Raw genomic sequence first — 27,406 nt, forward strand, 5'->3', positions numbered from 1 at the left:
TTGTATTGTTGCGATGTCTGTCCGCCTTCTCTGACAGGTTATGGAGCAGCGGTCTTTGTGACCGCTGCTTCATAACTGCTGTTTCTGGCAAGTCTGATGACTCACCAGAAACATTCGTTTGTACTGCTGGTGGCTTCAACATGGCCACACAGGTTTTGGTATGCGGATCTTGTTCGGATGTCCAGTTGCCAACCTTGGCCACTTCCGTTAAGGCCAGACCTTCTATCTCAAGGCCCATTTTTCCATCAGGATCTCAAATCATTAAATTTGAAGGTATGGAGATTGAACGCTTAGTGCTTAGTCATAGAGGTTTCTCTGACTCGGTGATTAATACTATGTTGCAGGCTCGTAAATCTGTGTCTAGAAAGATTTATTACGGAGTTTGGAAGACTTACATATCATGGTGTTCTTCTCATAAATTCTCTTGACATTCTTTTAGAATTCCTAGAATTTTACAGTTTTTTTTTCAGAATGGTTTAGATGAGGGGTTGTCTGCAAGTTCCTTGAAAGGACAAATCTCTGCTCTTTCTGTTCTGTTCCACAGAAAAATTGCTAATCTTCCTGATATTGATTGTTTTGTACAGGCTTTGGTTCATATCAAGCCTGTCATTAAATCAATCTCTCCTCCTTGGAGTCTTAATTTGGTTTCAAAGTTTTTTCATGCTCCTCCGTTTGAGCCTATGCATTGTATGGACAATACTTTCTTGGAAAGTATTGTTCCTTTTGGCCATCTCTTCTGCTAGAAGAGTTTCTGAATTATCTGCTCTTTCTTGTGAGTCTCCTTTTCTGATTTTTCATCAGGATAAGGTGGTTTTGCGGACTTCATTAACATTTTTACCTAAAGTTGTGAATTCCAACAACATTAGTAGAGAAATTGTTGTCCCTTCATTGTGTCATAATCCTAAGAAATCTCTGGAGAGATCTTTACAGTCTTTGGATGTGGTAAGAGCTTTGAAATATTATGTTGAAGCTACTAAAGATTTCAGAAAGACTTCTAGTCTATTTGTTATCTTCTCTGGTTCTAGGAAAGGTCAGAAGGCTTCTGCCATTTCTTTGGCATCTTGGTTAAAGCTTTTGATTCATCATGCTTATTTGGAGTCGGGTAAATCCCCGCCTCAGGATTACGGCTCATTCTACTAGGTCAGTTTCCACTTCCTGGGCTTTTAAGAATGAAGCTTCTGTTGATTAGATTTGCAAAGCAGCAACTTGGTCTTCTTTGCATACTTTTACTAAATTCTACCATTTTGAGGTGTTTTCTTCTTCAAAAGCAGTTTTTGGTAGAAAAGTACTTCAGGCAGCGGTTTCAGTTTGATTCTTCTGCTTATAATTTCAGTTTTTTTTCATTATAAGATTAAAACTTTTGATTTGGGTTGTGGATTAATTTTTCAGAGGAATTGGCTGTCTTTATTTTTTTTTATCCCTCCCTCTCTATTGACTCTTGCGTGGAGTTCCACATCTTGGGTATTTGCTATCCCATACGTCACTAGCTCATGGACTCTTGCCAATTACATGAAAGAAAACATAATTTATGTAAGAATTTACCTGATAAATTCATTTCTTTCATATTGGCAAGAATCCATGAGACCCACCCTTTTTATGGTGGTTATGATTTTTTTTTTTTTTTGTATGAAGCACAATTATTCCAATTCCTTGTTTGATGCTTTCGCTCCTTTCTTATCACCCCACTTCTTGGCTATTCGTTAAACTGAATTGTGGGTGTGGTGGGGGCTGTATTTATAGGCATTTTGAGGTTTGGGAAACTTTGCCCCTCCTGTTAGGAATGTATACTCTATACGTCACTAGCTCATGGACTCTTGCCAATATGAAAGAAATTAATTTATCAGGTAAATTCTTACACAAAGTATGTTTTCTTTTTTAGGTTGGTTTGTTTATTTTAAGGAGTTGAGTGCTGTAAAGACTTCATTTATACTTTACTCCAACATGCAATAAATTAAATGTATCCAGTTTTTCCTCTTCCCTAAAACAAATAAAAAAAAAAATAAAAAAAAATACTCTGACCGTTACTGAATTACTGACTGTAAATATAATGTAATGCTGGTATATACAAAGGTTATTAAATAGCATGTTTTGTTTTGTGTATTATAAATGTGTTTTAAAGATTAAATAAATTTAAATTGCGATATCTATTCTGTATAAAAGAGCACACTTTCAGCATAAAGATACTGTTGCATGAAAAGATTTTCTACCTTTTTTTTTTTTTTTTTTTTTTTTTTAAAGCAATTTCCATTCTACAATTTAGTGCCAGTTTAGCCCCAAGGAGTGAGCTGTGCAGATTTTTTTTCTAGCTAATAAGGACACATCATCATTGGTGGACAGTGAAAATTTCATAATTCTCATCTTAGAAAATGCTTTTTTTTTTTTTTTTTTTTTATTTTTTAACAAACAAATCCTGATGGGGGAAACCTACTGGACCTTTAGGGATTGTTTTGCTATACTCTCCCTTATGGAGATCTACAGGAGACTTTAAACACTAAATACATTTTTATAAGAATACTACTGAGGTTATCCCACCTCCCTCTAATCATGGGTGCGTCCATGTTGAAATTTTATATTTCACTACATTTCAGTGCTGACCTGTTTGCGCATGTGCAGCAAATTTCCTTCAGATACAAGCATTTTACCCTAGGTTCCAAAATGACAGCACCAATAATTAGAGGGAGGTGCATGAGATGTTTAGTGTCCCTTTTTAAAGGGACTTTGAAGACTAAATACATTTTTAAGCATAGTACAGAGGTAATTCCTTGCCTCCCTCTAGTCATGGATTCTACCATGTTGAAATCTAGTTTTCACTGCATTCTAGTGCTGATGCACCTATACAGAATCTCAACTTCAGATACCTGCAGTGAAACCTAAGTTCCAAAATGGTGACACCCATAATTTAGAGGGAGGTACATGAAATGTGTCCCTTTTAACACATTTACATCTTCTGCTCAGGATCAAATGGACAGAGTTACATTGGTGCTTGATATCCTTTGGAATTTTCTTTTTACATATCTTAGTTTATTGGGAGCTAGCTGGTGATTGGTGGCTATACATATTGGCTCACCGGGTGTATTCAGCTATTTCCCAGTAGTATATTGCTACTCTGGAGCTGACTTTATCTGTGTTTAATCCCTTTGCAGATGTTAAACACACTGTTTTATATAAGTAATAATTCAATAATAAACTGTTCTAACATTAGAGCATTTACTTTTTGCACTTTTATGTCTCTAAGCTACAGAATTTGGTTTTGGTCTGGAGTCAATTTCTGAAATGAGAATGGCTTTGATATTCTATAAAATATCATGGGAGCATATCCTTACTTTTGGGGATTTTTGGTTATTTTGAGAGGTATAAATCTGCCCTTGGCTGTTACCCTCCCATGATGACCTTTCTTCTTGTAATGGAAACCATGGGTGTATATGTAGAACTGTCTATAAATAGTTCTCCAACTCCAATTGACCATTAAAGTTTTTGGTCCAACATCTTCTTGTACCTACACTATACATGTGCTATCAGTGTGTAGACCTATTTAATGATCCAATAATCTTCCATGTTGGTAGGGGAGGAATCATGGGTGGTTAGTGGGCAGGATTGTGGGTGTTCTGTGGGTGGGGTTATGTGAAATTCTGTAAAGAGGGACATATGGCTGTCTCAGAAGGACAGAGCTCAGAATCATGGACTGTCCATCTCAAATAGGGACAGTTGGGAGGTATGCTACATATAGTCTTGTACAGTATGCCAGCCAAAATAAGGGATAGCATAGTAAGTAATAGCAAAACAAAGCTCACACACTCAACACCCTTTAATTGTTTTTGTGATGATCTCCTTTCTGTTATACAGATTTGTTAAGGATCAACATACACCTGCCTCAACATGTTTTGCATTGCATTCAAGAACTAGTATACATAGTGATGTGCAAGAAGATATTTATCCATGGCTTAATAAATCATTGTAATTAGAAATCTGATATATTTACCCCATTCGTTCTTACAAAGAAGAGTAAAAAGTAGGTAGAACAATGTAAGTTTGAGGCGGCGAATGAATAGGGAGTTTAATATCTGTATTTTGTTGACATATAGAAATAACCTTATTTCTTTTTACACACCAGAGAGCTCCTAATTTAATATTTAACCGTTCAGGCTTCTAATAGGTTCAAATATTTTTTGTTTGTTTTTTTAATATGAATTCTTGTTTTTAATTTTTGGTTTTCTTCATTATGTGCAATTGTGGATGGAGACAGCCAGCTCTGGGAAAAAAAAAAAAAAACCACTGCAAAATTATCAGTTTCTATTTATTGGTATGTTTTATGAGTAAAATTTAACCTTTTTGTTTTATTCTACAACCACTGACATTTCTCCCAAATTCCAAATAAAAATATTGTCATTTTAGAGCATTTGCAAAATGGTCAAAATAACAAAAAATGCAGTGTTTTCAGACCTCTAATAATGCAAAGAAAACAAGCTCATATTTATTTTTAAACACAATACTAATGTTTTACCTTAGCAAGAGTTCAGGAATCAATATTTGGACTAACCCTGATTTTTAATCGCAGCTTTCAAGTGTCTTGGCATGCTCTTCACCAGTCTTTCACACAGCTTGGCTTTGTTTGATGGTTTGACCATTTTTCTTCCTCTTGATGACTTTCAATGGGGTTCAGGTCTGGAGATTGGACTGTCCATGACAGGGTCTTGATCTGGTAGTCTTCTATCCACACCTTGATTGACCTGGCTGTGTGGAGCATTACCCTGCTGGAAAAGCATTCCTCAGAGTTTATTAACATTGTCATAGCAGAAGGAAGCAAGTTTTTTTTTTCCAGGATAACATTGTATGTGGCTTGATTCATGCATCCTTCACAAAGGTGAATCTGCCCGATTCAAACCCTGCTGAAGCACCTTCCAGAAAATCACTGATCCTCCACCAAATTTCACAGTGGGTGTGACAAAGTGGCTTGTAGGCATCTCCACATCTATGAAATTTGATGATCTGGGGTGCTTCAGCAAGTTTGTGCCAGAGTGACAGTCGCCCAACAGCAATGTGGAGAGCATGCTAAGACGCATGAAAGCTGTGATTTGAAAATTGGTTATTTCCCCAAATATTGATTTCTGAACTCATTCATTTATTGTGTTTAAAAATGAATATGAACTTGTTTTCTTTGCATTATTCGAGGTCTGAAAACTGCAAAAATTTTATTTTGACAAGTTGTCATTTTCTGCAAATGATTTTTTTTATTTGAAACTTGGGAGAATTGTCAGTTTATAGAACAAAACAAAATTGTTAATTTTACTCAAACACATACCTATAAATAGTAAAACCTAGAGAAACTCATATTTTTGCAGTGGTTTATTTTTTTTCCCTCTAAAGATAGATGTTCAAAATCTAAAAATAACCATTACAGTGTGCAATGATACCCTCTGTAGCTTTCCTCTCTTACTTGGGTCTCAAGTAATACATGAGGAAGACAGGAAAGCTCTTGAAAGCTTGTCTATTAAAGGGACAGTCCAGTCCAAAAAAAATTCATAATTCAAATAGGGCATGTAATTTTAAACAACTTTCCAATTTAGTTTTATCACCAATTTTGCTTTGTTCTCTTGGTATTCTTAGTTGACAGCTAAACCTAGGAGGTTCAAATGCTAATTTCTTAGACCTTGAAGGACGCCTCTAAACTAAATATATTTTGACAGTTTTTCCACCTCTAGAGGGTGTTAGTTCATGTGTTTCATATAGATAACATTGAGCTCACACGTAAATTTACCAAGGAGTGAGCACTGATCGGCTAAAATGCAAGTCTCTCAAAAGAACTGAAATAAGGGGCAGTCTGCAAAGGTTTATATACAAGGTAATTACAAAGGTAAAACATGTATTATTATAACAGTGTTGGTTATGCAAAAGTGGGGAATGGGTAATAAAGGGATTATCTATCTTTTTAAACACCAAAAATTCTGGTGTTGACTCTCCCTTTAAATATCATGTTAGTTCAATAATAAGTTATCGCATACTGCAATACTATCGTTATTTTGCCATATTGTCTACTGGACTAATATGGCTATATATTTCTAATCTCTATCCTTCGCAGTTTCATTCAATATATGTGTGTGCTCCCTCCCTTAGGAAATTCCTGAAAATGCTGCTGATGTCGCACATCTATCTTATCTTCATGAGCCAGGAATTTTGAGTGGAGTTGATTTGAGATACACAAAATCAAAAATCTGGGAATTTTTAAAACACACTTGGAAAGTGAGTCTGATTTTAATTATTATATATGGTCGTATGATCTCACAAAAGACTTTTCCTTACTGTATTTTGTTTTTACTTGCATTTTGATTATTCTTCTTTAAAGAGACATTAAACACTTTAGAGATATTGATATAAAAAGTTTAATTATATGACTTTGCAATATATTTTGTTCTCATTTCCTGTAATTATTTAATTCTGAGTATTGTGGGCTTCCCAAATTCCTGTTAAAAGTGCAAGTGCAGACACAGCTCTTTTCCACTCAGTCATTGGTTGCACACTCTATTAAGCCATTTATAAAAGTCCTTATTTGGCCTTAGCAGAAAAAGAAACCTAAGCTACAATATGGCGGTGCCCACTGCTTTGACATGAAAATGTTACCCTTTATTTTCTTAAATATTTTTTAAACAAAATACATGTCTATTATATTTTCAGTCTAACCTTTTGTCCTAAATGCATCATTCTATCAATGATTTATTTATTTAGTGTTTAATGTCCCTTTTTAAAAGACACCTGCCTATTTTTGTCCTTTAATGAATATACAGGTAATCTTTCTTGCTTGACAACTAATTTAATAGAGCAGATCCCATACAACAGGCATACCCTCCATGCTGACTCAAGATTTATAAATTCCATGGGATCAAATACAGCTTTGAGATAGCTGTCGTCATATGTTCTATTTTTTGGTTCATTTGTATACACTTTTACAAAACTATTGTCATAATTGTATATATTTTTTTTTTTTTTTTTTTTTTTTTATCCTTTCTAGGTACAATGGGTGCCAGAGCCTGCCCCAAACAAACATTGTTCTCAGATGTTGCTTGAGCATGCTGTACTGATTTTTGGAAAGCGTTTTTCCTTCCTTGATTTGAAAGTTGTTGCTAGACAGGTAAATTATATAATTTGTTTTATTTTTTTAATTCTATGGACTTCATACCCTTGTGCCATTTTACAAGGTTTTGTAATTAACTAAAAAGCTTTGAGGTGATAAAAGTAGACAACATTTAATTTCCATAACATGTTAAGAATGTGTCTCTAAACATAAGGATACTATTCAATTGAAGGCTAGCTTGTAACTATAAAGAAAAATATAATTTATAATTGCCAGATAAATTTTATTTTTCGGTAGTGAGAGTCCACAAAAACATCCTTAACCTATGGGAATTACTCTACCTGGCCACCAGGAGGAGACAGACACCCCAAAACAGACTATAAATATCCCTCCCACTTCCCCTACCCTCGCAGTAGTTCAGCCAAGGATAAGGAAAACTTGAAGAGAGATACAAGGGGTACACAGGTGCAAAACCAAACAACTGCTGCCACTACATGTTAAGCATTCGGGGCAGGGTCGTGGACTCGCTGCCAAGAAGGAAATGAATTTATCAGGTAAGCATAAATTGTATTTCTTTCATGTAATTAGCAAGAGTCCATGAGCTAGTGACGTATGGGATATACATTCCTACCAGGAGGGGCAAAGTTTCCCAAACCTCAAAATGCCTATAAATACACCCCTCACCACACCCACAATTCAGTTTTACAAACTTTGCCTCCGATGGAGGTGGTGAAGTAAGTTTGTGCTAGATTCTACGTTGATATGCGCTCCGCAGCAAGTTGGAGCCCGGTTTTCCTCTCAGCGTGCAGTGAATGTCAGAGGGATGTGAGGAGAGTATTGCCTATTTGAATGCAGTGATCTCCTTCTAAGGGGTCTATTTCATAGGTTCTCTGTTATCGGTCGTAGAGATTCATCTCTTACCTCCCTTTTCAGATCGACGATATACTCTTATATATACCATTACCTCTGCTGATTCTCGTTTCAGTACTGGTTTGGCTATCTACTATATGTAGATGAGTGTCCTGGGGTAAGTAAGTCTTATTTTCTGTGACACTCCTAGCTATGGTTGGGCACTTTGTTTATAAAGTTCTAAATATATGTATTCAAACATTTATTTGCCTTGACTCAGAATGTTCAACTTTCCTTATTTTCAGACAGTCAGTTTCATATTTGGGATAATGCATTTTAACATTTTTTCTTACCTTAAAATTTGACTTTTTCCCTGTGGGCTGTTAGGCTTGCGGGGGCTGAAAATGCTTCATTTTATTGCGTCATTCTTGGCGCGGACTTTTTTGGCGCAAAAATTCTATTTTCGTTTCCGGCGTCATACGTGTCGCCGGAAGTTGCGTCATTTTTTGACGTTATTTTGCGCCAAAAATGTTGGCGTTCCGGATGTGGCGTCATTTTTGGCGCCAAAAAGCATTTAGGCGCCAAATAATGTGGGCGTCTTATTTGGCGCGAAAAAATATGGGCGTCACTTTTGTCTCCACATTATTTAAGTCTCATTTTTTATTGCTTCTGGTTGCTAGAAGCTTGTTCTTTGGCATTTTTTCCCATTCCTGAAACTGTCATTTAAGGAATTTGATCAATTTTGCTTTATATATATGTTGTTTTTTCTCTTACATATTGCAAGATGTCTCACGTTGCATCTGAGTCAGAAGATACTACAGGAAAATCGCTGTCAAGTGCTGAATCTACCAAAGCTAAGTGTATCTGCTGTAAACTTTTGGTAGCTATTCCTCCAGCTGTTGTTTGTATTGATTGTCATGACAAACTTGTTAAAGCAGATAATATTTCCTTTAGTAAAGTACCATTGCCTGTTGCAGTTCCTTCAACATCTAAGGTGCAGAATGTTCCTGATAATATAAGAGATTTTGTTTCTGAATCCATAAAGAAGGCTATGTCTGTTATTTCTCCTTCTAGTAAACGTATCTTTTAAAACTTCTCTCCCTACAGATGAATTTTTAACTGAACATCATCATTCTGATTCTGATGATTCCTCTGGTTCAGAGGATTCTGTCTCAGAGGTTGATGCTGATAAATCTTCATATTTATTTAAAATGGAATTTATTTGTTCTTTACTTAAAGAAGTCCTAATTGCTTTAGAAATAGAGGATTCTGGTCCTCTTGATACTAAATCTGAACGTTTAAATAAGGTTTTTAAATCTCCTGTAGTTATTCCAGAAGTTTTTCCTGTCCCTGATGCTATTTCTGCAGTAATTTCCAAAGAATGGGATAATTTGGGTAATTCATTTACTCCTTCTAAACGTTTTAAGCAATTATATCCTGTGCAGATTAGAATTTTGGGACAAGATCCCTAAAGTTGATGGGGCTATTTCTACCCTTGCTAAACGTACTACTATTCCTACGTCAGATGGTACTTCGTTTAAGGATCCTCTAGATAGGAAAATTGAGTCCTTTCTAAGAAAAGCTTATCTGTGTTCAGGTAATCTTCTTAGACCTGCTATATCTTTGGCTGATGTTGCTGCGGCTTCAACTTTTTGGTTGGAAACTTTAGCGCAACAAGTAACACATCTTGATTCTCATGATATTATTATTCTTCTTCAACATGCTAATAATTTTATCTGTGATGCCATTTTTGATATTATCAGAGTTGATGTCAGGTTTATGTCTCTAGCTATTTTAGCTAGAAGAGCTTTATGGCTTAAAACTTGGAATGCTGATATGGCTTCTAAATCAACTTTACTTTCCATTTCTTTCCAGGGTAACAAATTATTTGGTTCTCAGTTGGATTCCATTATTTTAACTGTTACTGGTGGGAAAGGAACTTTTTTACCACAGGATAAAAAATCTAAAGGTAAAAACAGGGCTAATAATCGTTTTCGTTCCTTTCGTTTCAACAAAGAACAAAAGCCTGATCCTTCATCCTCAGGAGCAGTTTCAGTTTGGAGACCATCTCCAGTTTGGAATAAATCCAAGCCAGCTAGAAAGGCAAAGCCTGCTTCTAAGTCCACATGAAGGTGCGGCCCTCATTCCAGCTCAGCTGGTAGGGGGCAGGTTACGTTTTTTCAAGGAAATTTGGATCAATTCTGTTCACAATCTTTGGATTCAGAGCATTGTTTCAGAAGGGTACAGAATTGGTTTCAAGTTGAGACCTCCTGCAAAGAGATTTTTTCTTTCCCGTGTCCCAGTAAATCCAGTAAAAGCTCAAGCATTTCTGAAATGTGTTTCAGATCTAGAGTTGACTGGAGTAATTATGCCAGTTCCAGTTCCGGAACAGGGGATGGGGTTTTATTCAAATCTCTTCATTGTACCAAAGAAGGAGAATTCTTTCAGACCAGTTCTGGATCTAAAAATATTGAATCGTTATGTAAGGATACCAACGTTCAAGATGGTAACTGTAAGGACTATCTTACCTTTTGTTCAGCAAGGGAATTATATGTCCACAATAGATTTACAGGATGCATATCTGCATATTCCGATTCATCCAGATCATTATCAGTTCCTGAGATTCTCGTTTCTGGACAAGCATTACCAGTTTGTGGCTCTGCCGTTTGGCCTAGCTACAGCTCCAAGAATTTTTACAAAGGTTCTCGGTGCCCTGCTGTCTGTAATCAGAGAACAGGGTATTGTGGTATTTCCTTATTTGGACGATATCTTGGTACTTGCTCAGTCTTTACATTTAGCAGAATCTCATACGAATCGACTTGTGTTGTTTCTTCAAGATCATGGTTGGAGGATCAATTTACCAAAAAGTTCTTTGATTCCTCAGACAAGGGTAACCTTTCTGGGTTTCCAGATGGATTCAGTGTCCATGACTCTGTCTTTAACAGACAAGAGACGTCTAAAGTTGATTATAGCTTGTCGAAACCTTCAGTCACAATCATTCCCTTCGGTAGCCTTATGCATGGAAATTCTAGGTCTTATGACTGCTGCATCGGACGCGATCCCCTTTGCTCGTTTTCACATGCGACCTCTTCAGCTCTGTATGCTGAAGCAATGGTGCAAGGATTACACGAAGATATCTCAATTAATATCTTTAAAACCGATTGTTCGACACTCTCTAACATGGTGGACAGATCACCATCGTTTAATTCAGGGGGCTTCTTTTGTGCTTCCGACCTGGACTGTAATTTCAACAGATGCAAGTCTCACAGGTTGGGGAGCTGTGTGGGGATCTCTGACGGCACAGGGAGTTTGGGAATCTCAGGAGGTGAGATTACCGATCAATATTTTGGAACTCCGTGCAATTTTCAGAGCTCTTCAGTTTTGGCCTCTTCTGAAGAGAGAATCGTTCATTTGTTTTCAGACAGACAATGTCACAACTGTGGCATACATCAATCATCAAGGAGGGACATATCCCAGGTGTAGACAATTGGGAAGCAGATTATCTCAGTCGCCAAATGTTGCATCCGGGCGAATGGTTTTTTCACCCAGAGGTATTTCTTCAGATTGTTCAAATGTGGGAACTTCCAGAAATAGATCTGATGGCGTCTCATCTAAACAAGAAACTTCCCAGGTATCTGTCCAGATCCCGGGATCCTCAGGCGGAGGCAGTGGATGCATTATCACTTCCTTGGAAGTATCATCCTGCCTATATCTTTCCGCCTCTAGTTCTTCTTCCAAGAGTAATCTCCAAGATTCTGAAGGAATGCTCGTTTGTTCTGCTGGTAGCTCCGGCATGGCCTCACAGGTTTTGGTATGCGGATCTTGTCCGGATGGCCTCTTGCCAACCGTGGACTCTTCCGTTAAGACCAGACCTTCTGTCACAAGGTCCTTTTTTCCATCAGGATCTGAAATCCTTAAATTTAAAGGTATGGAGATTGAACGCTTGATTCTTGGTCAAAGAGGTTTCTCTGACTCTGTGATTAATACTATGTTACAGGCTCGTAAATCTGTATCTCAAGAGATATATTATAGAGTCTGGAAGACTTATATTTCTTGGTGTCTTTCTCATCATTTTTCCTGGCATTCTTTTAGAATACCGAGAATTTTACAGTTCCTTCAGGATGGTTTAGATAAGGGTTTGTCCGCAAGTTCTTTGAAAGGACAAATCTCTGCTCTTTCTGTTCTTTTTCACAGAAAGATTGCTATTCTTCCTGATATTCATTGTTTTGTACAAGCTTTGGTTCGTATAAAACCTGTCATTAAGTCAATTTCTCCTCCTTGGAGTTTGAATTTGGTTCTGGGAGCTCTTCAAGCTCCTCCGTTTGAACCTATGCATTTATTGGACATTAAATTACTTTCTTGGAAAGTTTTGTTCCTTTTGGCCATCTCTTCTGCCAGAAGAGTTTCTGAATTATCTGCTCTTTCTTGTGAGTCTCCTTTTCTGATTTTTCATCAGGATAAGGCGGTGTTGCGAACTTCTTTTGAATTTTTACCTAAAGTTGTGAATTCCAACAACATTAGTAGAGAAATTGTGGTTCCTTCATTATGTCCTAATCCTAAGAATTCTAAGGAGAAATCGTTGCATTCTTTGGATGTTGTTAGAGCTTTGAAATATTATGTTGAAGCTACGAAATTTTTTCGTAAGACTTCTAGTCTATTTGTTATCTTTTCCGGTTCTAGAAAAGGCCAGAAAGCTTCTGCCATTTCTTTGGCATCTTGGTTGAAATCTTTAATTCACCTAACCTGCTTCCCTGTAGGCCATACGAATCAGACTTCTCAACCAAAAGGAAATGGTGACAGCTGAGGTCTTCTGCCCCCTGTGCTTACCAGTATACAGAATAAATAAGGAAGAAGATTGACAAAACTCCTTAGTGGTGTGAAGGTAGAACTTAAACACTCAGTCCACATACTAATTATGTAGCAATCTCTCCTTGGAGGAGGACTGATTGGAACAAAGTGAAGGAACCACAATCTCCTGGTTGATGTTGCGAGCATTAACTACCTTAGGTAGAAAGCCTAGATGAGTCTTCAACACATCCTTATCCTGATGGATCACCAGATACAGAGGATCATACATCAAAGCTGAAAGCTCTGATACTTTGCAAGCAGGGAAAGAGCCAATAAGAAAACCACCTTCCAAGTGAGTAACTTGATATCCACAGCATGCAGGGGCTCAAACGGAGCCCTCTGAAGAACCCCAAGAACTAAATGTAGGCTCAAAGGAGGAGCAATGGGTTTGAAAACAGGTCTAATTCTGACCAGTGCTTAGACAAACTCTTGAATAGCTTGCAAACTAGCCAACTTCTTGTGAAACGGAACAGAAATGACAGAGATCTGACCCTTGATAGAACTTGGCAACAGGCCCTTCTCCAGACCCTCCTGGTGAAACCTTGCTTGTCACACCAGTGAAGGTAAATCCTCCAATAGATGCGTCTGGTTACAGGCTTGCAAGCCTCAATAAGATTATCAATCATGTTCTCAGAGAAACCTCTCTGAGCTAAAATCAGTCAGCCTCAGAGTATCTAGGTTTAGGTAAAAGAACTGACCCTGAGTCAGTAGATCTTGACTAAGAGGTAACTGCCAAGGATGAGCAGACATGTTCAATAGGTCTGCATGGCTACGCAGGGGCTATCAGAATAATTGGTATTTCCTCCTGCTTGATCTGAGAGACCACTCTGGGCAGGAGAACAATCTGAGGGAACAGATAAATTAGATTGAAATTCCACAGGACCCCTAGAGCGTTCACTAGCTCTGCCTGAGGATCCCTAGACCTTGATCTGTACTTCTGGAGCTTGGTATTGAAATGGAAAGCCATCAGATCTGTGTCGGGAACACCCCATCTGCAAGTTATTTCCAGAAATACCTCCTGACTCTGGGACCACTCACCTGATTGGCAAATCCGCTTCCCAATTCTCCACACCTGGAATGTGGACAGCTGAAATTTGACATTGATTTCTCTCTGCCCAAAGCAGGACTTGAGACACCACCTGCATCGTCAAAGAGCTCAGAGTGCTTCTTTTCTTTTATGAAGGAATATTTGGGTGAAATGTGTGCTTATACATGTAATTAGAATATTTAAATGTAGAAATTTGGCTATCATTTTATACAGGGAATTCTTTTAGGAGGTAAAAATGTAGTTGTTTTGGTGTGTCAAACGAAAAACTTGCCCATAGAGAGCCTCTCTTTCAGATTTTCTTTGATCCATGCCTTTTGCACTACACACACCATTTTTTGTTTTGTTTTCTGATCACAAAAATAGGTAAAGTTATTTAACTGTAACGTGGAATATTGTTGCTATTTTTACTAAAAATGTATTTATAGCTTATAAAGATATTTTAGGACTTCTGGGATAGTGGCCTTCTTAGTTGAAAGGAATGAGATCCTGAAACTAATAATATCCACGACCTATGTCTGTACTTGTTTCCCATTTATTTCTTCTACTTGCACTTTGCCATTCTAAATTTTAAAAAAAAACAACTTTGTATTATAAAGTTTTTTGTTTTGTTTGTGCTTTTAGGGTTTTTTTTTTGCCATCCTTTTTGTGAAATTTTAACCCTGAAATGCATACGGCAAGCTTCCCAGCTTTAGCCGATAACTGAAAAACCATGCACTTTTAACTAACACAATGACAATGGCTCATCTTTTTGTCTCCAGACTGCAGCTTGGATTGGCTCCTCCAAATATGGCAAATAGTGGGTGGAGATTGGCTACTGGAAAAAAAAACAATTTCAGCAAACAAATTTAATTTGTGTTTTAGAATTAACAGCTATTTCATTTTTATAGACAGGCATCATAAATATCTTGTAATTACAAGGTGTACACTGCCCCTTTTTAATATGTGGCAAGATGGTGAATATTCCTTGGTCAGATCTTTTGACTTTGTACTCTTGCAGCTATAGCCTTACTAAGGAGCTGTGCAGAACTACATTTGATAACCTAAAATATATATTTCTTCCTATCATTCTAATCTTAAAGGGACATGAAACCCAAAAAAAATTTCTTTCATGATTCTGGTAGAGAATACGATTTTAAACAACTTTCCAATTAACTTCTATTTAATGTGATTCCTTCTTTTGTTATCCTTTGCTGAAAGGTTTATCTATGAAAGATCAGGAGCAGCAAAGAAACCTAGGTTCTATCTGCTGATTGGATGCATTTTTATACCAATTTTCATTGGCTCACACGTGTTCAGTCAGCAACCAGTAAGTGCATTGCTGCTCATTCAACAAAGCATACCAAGAGAACGAAGAAAAATAGTAAATAGGAGTAAATTAGGAAGTTGCTTAAAATTGCCTGCTCTATCTGAATCATGAAAGAGAAAAAATTGGGTTTCATATCCCTTTAACTGTATATTTTATATGAAGGTTTTAACCCTACTGGGATGCACACACGGAAATATCCAAAACTTCCATTACCATAGCTCTCATTGCAACTTATTAATATGTTTTTATAATTGTATATTTTAGTCTACCACCATGTGAATGGGGATCTGCACTTTAGGTGAATTTGAAGAAGAAAAAAAAAAAAAAAAGCCTGTCTTACGTGATTATTCTGGTTACCCTCAGGCATTTGCAATCAACATGCGAAAGACTATTAAATGAACAGTCAAAACAAGAATTTTTGTTTAAAAAAAATAGATATAATCCCTTTTATTACCCATTGCACAGTTATAACACACGTTTTACCTCTGTGATTACCTTGTCTCTAAGCCTCTGCAGACTGCCCCCTTATTTCAGTTCATTTAACCCTTTCGTGACAGGGTTAAAGTGCCTACATCGGAACAACTGTTCCGATGTAGACAAATTGAAACTACGCGATCGTGCATACGATTGCGAGATTTCAATTATTGGATCGCATCTGGGGGGGGCGTCCCTACAATCCTAGGAACGCCCTCCAGACCGCGATTAAATCCTAGAAGCACAGAAGTCTTCAGGACAGCTGTTGGCTATGACATTCTATTCCATCATAATGGCTTTAAAGTCCAGTCTAATTATGACGGAATAGAACGTTATAACGGCTTTAAAAGGTTTACTTCACGTGCATGAGCTCAATGTTATCTATGTTAAACACATGAACTAACTCCCTCTAGTGGTGAAAAACTGTCAAAATGCTTTCAGATTAGAGGCGGCCTTCAATGTCTAAGAAATAAGCATATGAACCTCCTAGGTTTAGCTGTCAACTAAGCATACCAAGAGAACAAAGCAAAATTGGTGATAAAAGTAAATTGGAAAGTTGTTGTTTAAATCATAGAACTACCCAAAAATAAGTAAAATTTCAAGCTAAACTGCTTAGATATGGTAGCAAAGCAGGTAAACTTTTTGCCAACCTTTATTAAGCGAGATAAAGGCTCAGCACCAATAGAAGCTCTTCAAAAAAAAATGTAAGACTTATACAAATCCAGAAAAAATTCTGAACATCTTTTCAGAATACTATCAAACACTTTTTTATTCCGCAAAAATATCAAATACCTTAGAACGTGAGAATTTCTGGGAAAAGATTATATGCCCGAAAATATCAGCTGAACTTAATGCAACTCTGAATACCCCTTTTTCTGAAGCAGAGGTTAATAAAAGTATTCAGGATTTGCCTCTTAATAAAGCTGCAGGCCCTGATGCCTTACCCAATGAATTTTATAAAATCTTATCCACATTGGTAACCCCATATTTAGCCACACTCTCAAATGACCTGTATATTGAGGGAAATTTGGCTTCTTATAATTTTGCGGCATCTTACACCACTCTCATCTTAAAGCCAGGGAAAGATCCAGCCCAGAAATAATCTTACAGACCAATAGCTTTGTTAAATACATACTATAAATTAATTACTTCAATCTGAGCTCGCAGACTCCAAAATCTTCTCTCTAACATTTATCCACAAAAACCAAGCTGGTTTTCTGACAAAAAGAAATTCTTCGGCCAAAATAAGGGAACTTTTCCTTACTATTGACTATTTTAAAACCCAGACATGGCAGTAATCTCAATTGATGCAGAAAAAACCTTCAATTCAGTTCACTATGATCATCTCTTTTACACTCTTGCCCAATTCGGGTTCAAAGGCAAGTTCTCGAAATTTATTGAAAATGTATACAAAAAAGCTCATACAAGATTAATATTCAACAGCAGAATATCAACAGATATAACCTTAGGCAGAGGCACGAGACAGATGTCCTCTCTCCCCCCTTCTCTTTGACATTGCAATTGAACCACTAGCCATTTTAATTAGTCAACAAATATATGGCATTAAGATAGGAAAGAAAGAACTTTTAAGATAGCTTTATACGCGGACAATATCTTTATACGTAATATTCAACTTAACTTGCCAAAACTCTTGCTTTATATTGGCCAATATGCTTCATTCTAAGCATATAAGATAAATACCACCAAATCTGAACCATTATGGATAAAGAAGACTAAACAGTTACCGGAAAATATACCTTTTACTATTGTAACTGATTCACTTAAATATTTGGGTATGGCAATATCTTCTAACCCAGATGACTAGTACAACCTTAATATTGTTCCAGCTCTTGATAGAGCAATGGAAACAATGACAAATTGGCAAAACCTCCCTCTGTCATTATCAGGTCGTATAGCACTATACAAAATGATATTGCTTCCTAAGATACTGTACATATGTCAAAATACTCCATTAATTCTAAAAGGTAAAGACTTAAGAAAAATTATATGGCAAGGTAAAAACCCAGAATATCATTAGTAAAACTGTCGCTACCTAAAAAATTTGGGGGATTTGCTCTGCCAGATCTTCAGTTATACAATTACGTTTTTTTTTGGCACTGATAGTCACTGACTGGATCTTTTCTAATGATTAAGTAACTGATAACGAATTGGAAGACAATATAACTTCCCCATTCTTACTTACAGCATTAATACATATTAAACCCATGAGAATTCCACCTGAAATAAAAAAATAAAGGACTATAATTGGCCCCATTAAAGCGTGGTCGAAAATCTGCAACCTTTTGGAACTAGATGGGAAAATCTCAAAGTACTTACCATTGAAGGGGAACCCTCAGTTCCATGCAGGGCTGCAATCTGCACTATTTCAAAGATGGCATAATATAGGTTTAAATAGAATTGTTCAGTTATTAGATATAGAGATGAGATGTATTAAAACCTTTGCCTCTCTCCGGAGGGAATATGAACTTCCACAAAAAGATTTCTTCGCCTACCTCCAAGCCAAGCATTATACTTGGCAGCTAATAAATGAGTTGGGGTGGAACTGGTCTTGGGGGGTTCTATAAAATTAGCTAGTACTAGTTAAAAAATGGACATATGTCCATTTCCACATGTTATCAAATCCTCACTTCTCACAAAGGTCCCAGTAATTTGATAAAAACATCTTTGAAGTGGGCAGAAATACTAGCACCCAAACCGGTAGAAATTAATAGCATACAAACATCTATTATGGAAGATACACAAATTACCCTTTCTTCCACATGGAGAGAATCCCATGCCAAATTATTGCGTATGATTTATTATATGCCTGACGAGGGATCTAAATGTGGAAACCTCCATTTTTATAAATGTCCAAAGTGTTCACTTATATCAGCTAATCTCAAACACATGTTATGGGACTGCCCAAAAATTAGATATCTTTGGCACAAACTAGAGTATTGACTGAATAGAAGGCTGAAGATATCTCCTATGGTTTTTTCATGTGCAAATCTAATACTTCTTGGGTTTGGGGGAGAAAATATACCTAACAAGAATAAATTGTTATGGCCACATTAGCCACTAGATATTTAATTTTTCAAAAAATGGAAAGAAGCCTTGGTTCCCAGTATCCCAGAGATTATAAACTGTATTAAACAATGTATACTGGAGCAGTTCGTCACAGATATACATGATGCCCGAGATGTAACTATTTAATATATCCATTCGGGCATTCAGAATTGGTCCTACTAGGTTTGTGGTAATTTGTTATTCTCAGACAATCTACCACCCCCCCCCCCCTTCCCCTTCCCCTTCACCTTTTTTTTTTTTTTTTTTTTTCCTCTCCTTCCTTTTTATGGTTCTCTCCACCCACCAAAACAAAATCTGAAAATCCAATAAATAGAGTAACAAGGAATTTGTTGTTATTCAAGATGGACAAAATGTTCATTTAGCACTAAAATATAGCATTTGAAATTGTTTCCTCTTTTTTTCTTTTTATTGTACTGACTAACTAGGATGTCAACTTTTTTCTTTTGATGAACGTGCAAGATGCCTTGTCAGACATGAGAGAAATGTGATTATAACATGGGATTGGCTATGCTTGTTACATTATTGACTATTAAATAAAGAGCTAAAAAAAAAATGGCATGCCCTATTTGAATTATGAAAGGTTTTTTTTTTTTTTTTTTGGACTTGACTGGGATCCTAATTAACTGTTTACAGATCAGATAGCAGAACTGATGCAGATTGTATCCAATAATACAAAATCAAGTTGTGCCCAATTTATGAATTACTCTTATGTTTATATAAAGCCTTAGTTTCACACTTAAGGGCATATTTATCAAAGTGCGAGTGGACATGATACGATGTATATGATACGATGTATATCATGTCCGCTGTCGGCATTTATCATTGCACTAGCAGTTCTTTTGAACTGCTGGGGCAATGCCGCCTCTTGCAGATTCACGGCCAATCTGCCACTAGCAGGGGTGTCAATCAACCCAAACGGGTTGATTTCTGTCCGTGGCCTCAGAGTAGGCGTACAAGTTATGGAGCAGCGGTCTTTACTGGAATATGACCTTACAAAAAACTGTATTTTATCCTCCGCTGATATGAACTAGGATGTTGCCTGAAAACTAGCAAAATCAATGCACCTGAATCTGTGGAGCTATTTGGCCCTATTGTAAAAAGTTAATTACAACTTCAGCGTCTTCTGAATAATTATGGATTTTTTTTTCAAATAGATTGTGAATAGTACATATGCTCCACACATGCACTTGTATGACAGTCAAGCAAATTAATGTAGCCTAATTAAGTGTCTTGTGTGCATACAGATCAGCTGGGGCCTTTTTAAAAGGTGCTGATCTCAGTTAAAGGGACCCAAAACCCAATTTATTTATTTTTTATTTCATGATTCAGATAGAAGATTTGTAATTTACATCTATTATGATTTTAGCAGGGTGAATTACTGTAGCTTTAATTCCTGCTTTTATTAATTTTGAGCAAATGGTTGTCATTTCTCCTTTTTTTTTTTTTTTTTTTTTTTTTTTTTTTTTTTTTTTTTTGACTTTTCAGTGGAAACTTTTTTGAAACCGTAATATTTTATCAACCACTATAAACTGGTTTCTTTGTCTGTAATGATTCATGATATTAATTTTGTCCTGGAAATTAAGGAACTTGGCGATTAACAGGTCTGCTTTTAATGGTACCATCAGGCATTGTCCTTTTTAACCCCTATTCAATGTGCTCTTTCTACTATCAGTGGTAATAAATGTTGGGGTAATCCTAAACTCATTACTTTCCAGGATGCCTATGATCCTTATATTATTACGACGGGTGCGATCTTCTAGCTCATCTAACCTTTGTTGCATGCTTTCGATATGAATGGATTGTTCTTTATTGGTTTGTTATTGCATCCTCTAGGTCAGAGTTTCTCTGCTCAGCCTCATTAAAGGGACACTGTACCCAAAATTATTCTTTTGGGATTCAGATTGAGCATGAAATTTTAAGCAACTTTCTAATTTACTCCTATTATCAAATTTTCTTCATTCTCTTGGTATCTTTATTTGAAATGCAAGAATGTAAGTTTAGATGCCGGCCCATTTTTGGTGAACAACCTGGGTTGTCCTTGCTGATTGGTGGATAAATTAATCCACCAATAAAAAAGTGCTATCCAGAGTACTGAAACCAAAAAAAATCTTAGATGCCTTCTTTTTCAAATAATGATAGCAAGAGAACGAAGAAAAATTGATAATAGGAGTAAATTAGAAAGTTGCTTAAAATTGCATGCTCTTTCTGAATTACAAAAGAAAAAAATTGGGTTCAGTGTCCCTTTAAGTCTATGAGTAAACGGTTTTACATCAGTAGCTAATGTTTCTAAGTCTTTTTCTCTTGTTAAGTGTGTTCAGTCCATGGGTCATCCATTACTTATGGGATATATTCTCCTTCCCAACAGGAAGTTGCAAGAGGATCACCCAAGCAGAGCTGCTATATAGCTCCTCCCCTCACATGTCATATCCATTCATTCTCTTGCAACCCTCAACAAAGACGGAGGTCGCGAGAGGAGTTGGGGGTTTTTACTTAATTATTCTTCAATCAAAAGTTTGTTATTTTAAATGGCACCGGAGTGTGCTGTTTTTCTATCTCAGGCAGTATTTGGAAGAAGAAACTGCCTGCGTTTTCTATGATCTTAGCAGGCGTAACTAAGATCTACAGGCTGTTCTCGACATTCTGAGGAGTGGGGTAACTTCAGAAAATGGGAATAGCATGCGGGGTCCCCCGCAAATGAGGTATGTGCAGTACAATATTTTCTGGGAATGGAATTGACTAAGAAAACACTGCTGTTACCCGTATGATGTAAGTACAGCCTTAAATGCAGTAGTAGTGACTGGTATCAGGCTGATGAATGTATGCACAGTAGAGTTATTTTCTAGGGACTAGAATTTGACTGAGAAAATACGGTTAATACTGAAATAATGCTTAAGCCTTATCTGCAGTGGAAGCGAATGGTAGCAGGCTTAGTGATAACTTTGCATGACATTAAAAAAGTTTGTTTTAAAACGTTTACTGGCATGTTATTCGTTTTGTGAGGTACTTTGGTGATAAATCTTTTTGGGCATGATTTTTTTTCCACATGGCTAACGTATATTTCTGCATAGAAACCGTTATCAGGTCTCCCACTGTTGTAAATGAGTGGGAGGGACCTTTTTTAGCGCCTTGTTGCGCAGTTAAAATTCTAGCACAGTCTTCCTGCTTCTTCCTCCTTGATCCAGGACGTCTCTAGAGAGCTCAGGGGTCTTCAAAATTCGTTTTTTGAGGGAGGTAATCAGTCACAGCAGACCTGTGACAGTGTGTTTGACTGTGATAAAGCGTTAAATCTTAATTTGATATCCGTTTTTGGATACTGAGGGGTTAATCATCCTTTTGCTAATGGGTGCAATCCTCTGCTAATTAATACATTTAAAGAATTGTTGACTATAACTGAATTAGTTCTTTGTTAATCAACTGTGTTTTTTTAAAAGCGCTGCAGCGTTTTTTATATTGCTTGTAAACTTATTGAAAGTAATTTCCAAGCTTGCTAGCTTCATTGCTAGTCTGTTTAAACATGTCTGATACAGAGGAATCTGCTTGTTCATTATGTTTAAAAGCCGATGTGGAGCCTGTTACGGTACCAACAGGATACCAAGGGTTAACACCAGGGAACAATGTCCTGCATACAGAATCAGCACTTCACAACCTCGATCAGTTTCCCTGCAAACATGAGACCAAGCTCCACATTTCAGGTTTAAAAAAGAATATCTTTATTAAAGGCTGAATGCCTAGTATTTATACAGGTTTTGACCCCAGATGGGGGGGTTGAATATAACCCTGGCTTCAGGTTACAGAGGGCATTGGTTAAACAGTAAAGCAAACATATGAACAATGCATCAAGCCTCTAAGAATTGTCTATTCACAGGTAAAACAGATTAACATATTAAGTACTCAGACAATCTGATGTTGGGCAGTCTAGTTAACATAATCACACAAAACCCAATCAGTTTACCTAGACAGACTCCTGAGACACAATCAGATCTTAAACATACATAGAATACATCTTATTACAGAATATAGGAACAGTTCTTATTAGCTATAAAGTCTTTTATGCCCACTTGGCTTATAGAGTCACAATTGCTCCCACAAGGGGCACTCACACCCTGTACCCATCCTGTATTTATGGATACAGGGTGACATAGACATAAGACAGAGTTATGAAAGTACATGGGGTGTCCAGCATATAAAATTCCATATTTCCATGCAGTCTCTGGGTATCCTTAAGCCCATGTACCTCCAGCCCAAAGAATGTTCCATAACAGGCCCTCCAATGTACAGTGGCGAGATTGGTTTTGTCACAGAGCCCAATAGAAATGTGTACCAATTGTATTGATATTACTTTGAATAAAAGTCAATCTGTACCGATAAAGAAATTATCGCCAGACAACGAGGGGGAAGTTATGCCGTCTAACTCTCCTCACGTGTCAGTACCTTTGTCTCCCGCTCGGGAGGTGCGTGAGATTGAGGCGCCAAGTACATCAAGGCCCTTACAAATCACTTTACATGATATGGCCAAGTATTATAGAAGTATTATACAATATGCCCGAGTTAAGAGGCAAGCGCGACAGCTCTGGGTTAAGGACAGAGCGCGCCGACGACACGAGAGCCATGTCTGATACTGCGTCACAATTTGCAGAACATGAGGACGGAGAGCTTCATTCTGTGGGTGACGGTTCTGATTCGGGGAGACCGGATTCAGAAATTTTAAATTTAAGCTTGAGAACCTCCGCGTGTTGCTAGGGGAGGTGTTAGCGGCTCTGAATGATTGTGACACAGTGGCAATCCCAGAGAAATTATGTAGGCTGGATAAATACTATGCGGTACCGGTGTGTACTGACGTTTTTCCTATACCAAAGAGGCTTACAGAGATTATTAGCAAGGAGTGGGATAGACCCAGTGTGCCTTTTTCCCCTCCTCCGATATTTAGAAAAATGTTCCCTATAGACGCCACCACACGAGACTTATGGCAGACGGTCCCTAAGGTGGAGGGAGCAGTTTCTACTTTAGCCAAGCGTACCACTATCCCGGTGGAGGATAGCTGTGCTTTCTCAGATCCAATGGATAAAAAAATAGAGGGTTACCTTAAGAAAATGTTTGTTCAACAAGGTTTTATATTACAGCCTCTTGCATGCATTGCGCCGGTCACTGCTGCAGCGGCATTCTGGTTTGAGTCTCTGGAAGAGGCGATTCGCACAGCACCATTGGATGAGTCTTTGAGCAAAGAATAGAACCCTTAAGCTGGCTAATGCGTTTGTTTCGGATGCCGTAGTGCATTTAACCAAACTTACGGCTAAGAATTCCGGATTCGCCATACAGGCGCGCAGAGCGCTATGGCTTAAATCCTGGTCAGCAGATGTAACTTCTAAGTCTAAACTACTGAACATTCCTTTCAAAGGGCAGACCTTATTCGGGTCCGGCTTGAAGGAAATTATTGCTGACATTACTGGAGGTAAGGGCCACACCCTTCCTCAGGACAGGGCCAAATCAAAGGCCAAACAGTCTAATTTTCGTGCCTTTCGTAATTTCAAGGCAGGAGCAGCATCAACTTCCTCCGCTCCAAAACAGGAAGGAACTACTGCTCGTTACAGACAGGGTTGGAAAGGCAACCAGTCATGGAACAAGGGCAAGCAGGCCAGAAAGCCTACTTTCGCCCCTAAGACAGCATGAAGACAGTGCCCCCTTTCCGGAGACGGATCTAGTGGGGGGCAGACTTTCTCTCTTCGCCCAGGCTTGGGCAAGAGATGTACAGGATCCCTAGACGTTGGAGATTATATCTCAGGGATACCTTCTGGATTTCAAAACTTCTCCTCCACAAGGGAGGTTTCATCTGTCAAGGTTATCAACAAACCTAGTAAAGAAAGAGGCATTTCTACAATGTGTACAAGACCTCTTGGTGATGGGAGTGATCCACCCAGTTCCGCGAACGGAACAGGGGCAAGGGTTTTATTCAAATCTGTTTGTGATTCCCAAAAAAGAGGGAACCTTCAGACCAATCTTAGACTTAAAAATCTTAAACAAGTTCCTAAGGGTTCCATCGTTCAAGATGGAAACCATTCGGACCATCCTACCCATGATCCAAGAGGGTCAATATATGACCACAGTGGACTTAAAGGATGCCTACCTTCACATACCGATTCACAAAGATCATTATCTGTACCTAAGGTTTGCCTTCCTAGACGGGCATTACCAGTTTGTAGCTCTTCCCTTCGGGTTAGCTACGGCCCCGAGAATTTTTACAAAGGTTCTGGGCTCACTTCTGGCGGTACTAAGACCACGAGGCATAGCGGTGGCTCCGTACCTAGACGACATTCTGATACAAGCGTCAAGTTTTCAAAATGCAAAGTCTCATACAGAGATAGTTCTAGCATTTCTGAGGTCGCATGGGTGGAAAGTGAACGTGGAGAAGAGTTCTCTGTTACCACTCACAAGGGTCCCTTTTCTAGGGACTCTTATAGATTCTGTAGAGATGAAGATTTACCTGACGGAGTCCAGGATATCAAAGATTCTCAATGCTTGCCGTGTCCTTCACTCCATTCCAAGCCCATCAGTAGCTCAGTGCATGGAAGTAATCGGCTTAATGGTCGTGGCAATGGACATAGTGCCATTTGCGCGCCTACATCTCAGACCGCTGCAACTATGCATGCTAAGTCAATGGAATGGGGATTACTCAGATCTGTCCCCTTTGCTAAATCTGGACCAGGAGACCAGAGATTCTCTTCTCTGGTGGTTGTCACGGGTTCATCTGTCCAAAGGAATGACTTTTTGCAGACCAGTTTGGACGATTGTAACAACCGATGCCAGCCTACTAGGCTGGGGAGCAGTCTGGAACTCCCTGAAGGCTCAGGGATCGTGGACTCAGGAGGAGAGACTCCTCCCAATAAACATTCTAGAATTAAGAGCAATATTCAATGCTCTTCTAGCTTGGCCTCAGTTAGCAACACTGAGGTTCATCAGATTTCAGTCGGACAACATCACGACTGTGGCTTACATCAATCATCAAGGGGGAACCAGGAGTTCCCTAGCGATGTTGGAAGTCTCGAAGATAATTCGCTGGGCAGAGTCTCACTCTTGCCACCTGTCAGCGATCTACATCCCAGGCGTGGAGAACTGGGAGGCGGATTTTCTAAGTCGCCAGACTTTTCATCCGGGGGAGTGGGAACTTCACCCGGAGGTATTTGCTCAACTGATTCGTCGTTGGGTCAAACCGGATCTGGATCTCATGGCATCTCGCCAGAACGCCAAGCTTCCTTGTTACAGATCCAGGTCCAGGGACCCGGGAGCGGTGCTGGTAGATGCACTAGCAGCCCCTTGGGTTTTCAACATAGCTTATGTGTTTCCACCTTTTCCGTTGCTACCTCGACTGATTGCCAAGATCAAACAGGAGAGAGCATCGGTGATTCTGATAGCGCCTGCGTGGCCACGCAGTACCTGGTATGCAGACCTAGTGGACATGTCGTCCTGTCCAACATGGTCTCTACCCCTGAGGCAGGACCTTCTAATTCAGGGTCCTTTCAACCATTCAAACCTAATTTCTCTGAGGCTGACTGCTTGGAAATTGAACGCTTGATTTTATCAAAGCGTGGGTTTTCGGATTCGGTTATTGATACATTAATACAGGCTCGGAAACCTGTTACCAGAAAAATTTACCACAAGATATGGCGTAAATATTTATATTGGTGTGAATCCAAGAGTTACTCATGGAGTAAGGTTAGGATTCCTAGGATATTGTCTTTTCTACAAGAGGGTTTAGAAAAGGGCTTATCCGCTAGTTCACTAAAGGGACAGATTTCTGCTCTGTCTATTCTTTTACACAAGCGTCTGGCAGAGAATCCAGACGTCCAGGGTTTTTGTCAGGCTTTGGCTAGGATTAAGCCTGTGTTTAAAGCTGTTGCTCCTCCGTGGAGCTTAAACTTGGTTCTTAAAGTTCTTCAGGGTGTTCCGTTTGAACCCCTTCATTCCATTGATATTAAGCTTTTATCTTGGAAAGTTCTGTTTTTGATGGCTATTTCCTCGGCTCGAAGAGTCTCTGAGTTATCTGCCTTACATTGTGATTCTCCTTATCTGATCTTTCATTCAGACAAGGTAGTCCTGCGTACTAAACCTGGGTTTTTACCTAAGGTTGTTTCTAACAGGAATATCAATCAAGAGATTGTTGTTCCATCATTATGTCCTAATCCTTCTTCAAAGAAGGAACGTCTTTTACATAATCTAGACGTGGTCCGTGCCCTGAAGTTCTACTTGCAGGCAACTAAAGATTTTCGACTAACTTCTTCTCTGTTTGTCGTTTACTCTGGACAGAGGAGAGGTCAAAAGGCTTCGGCTACCTCTCTCTCCTTTTGGCTAGCCTACGAGACTGCAGCCCCCTGAAAGAATTACAGCTCATTCCACTAGAGCTGTGGCTTCCACCTGGGCCTTTAAGAATGAGGCCTCTGTTGAACAGATTTGCAAGGCTGCAACTTGGTCTTCACTTCATACTTTTTCCAAATTTTACAAATTTGACACTTTTGCTTCTTCGGAGGCTGTTTTTGGGAGAGGTTCTACAGGCAGTGGTTCCTTCTGTTTAATGTTCCTGCCTTGTCCCTCCCATCATCCGTGTACTTTAGCTTTGGTATTGGTATCCCATAAGTAATGGATGACCCGTGGACTGAATACACTTAACAAGAGAAAACATAATTTATGCTTACCTGATAAATTTATTTCTCTTGTAGTGTGTTCAGTCCACGGCCCG

The 27,406-nt window shown here is 38.4% G+C and overlaps 1 protein-coding gene across 1 annotated transcript in view; it reads left to right on the forward strand.

The window, feature by feature from the left end:
• Positions 1-27,406, forward strand: part of LOC128642893 (cholesterol 7-desaturase nvd) — an 89,544-nt gene that overhangs the window by 39,718 nt on the left and 22,420 nt on the right. Inside the window, exons 4-5 of the mRNA XM_053695766.1 lie at positions 6,112-6,237; positions 7,004-7,123. Of these exons, the coding sequence (XP_053551741.1) occupies positions 6,112-6,237; positions 7,004-7,123 (246 nt within the window). The remainder of the gene's footprint in view (positions 1-6,111; positions 6,238-7,003; positions 7,124-27,406) is intronic.

This window comes from Bombina bombina, chromosome 12, assembly GCF_027579735.1.
Source record: "Bombina bombina isolate aBomBom1 chromosome 12, aBomBom1.pri, whole genome shotgun sequence".
NCBI classification, from domain to species: Eukaryota; Metazoa; Chordata; class Amphibia; order Anura; family Bombinatoridae; genus Bombina; species Bombina bombina.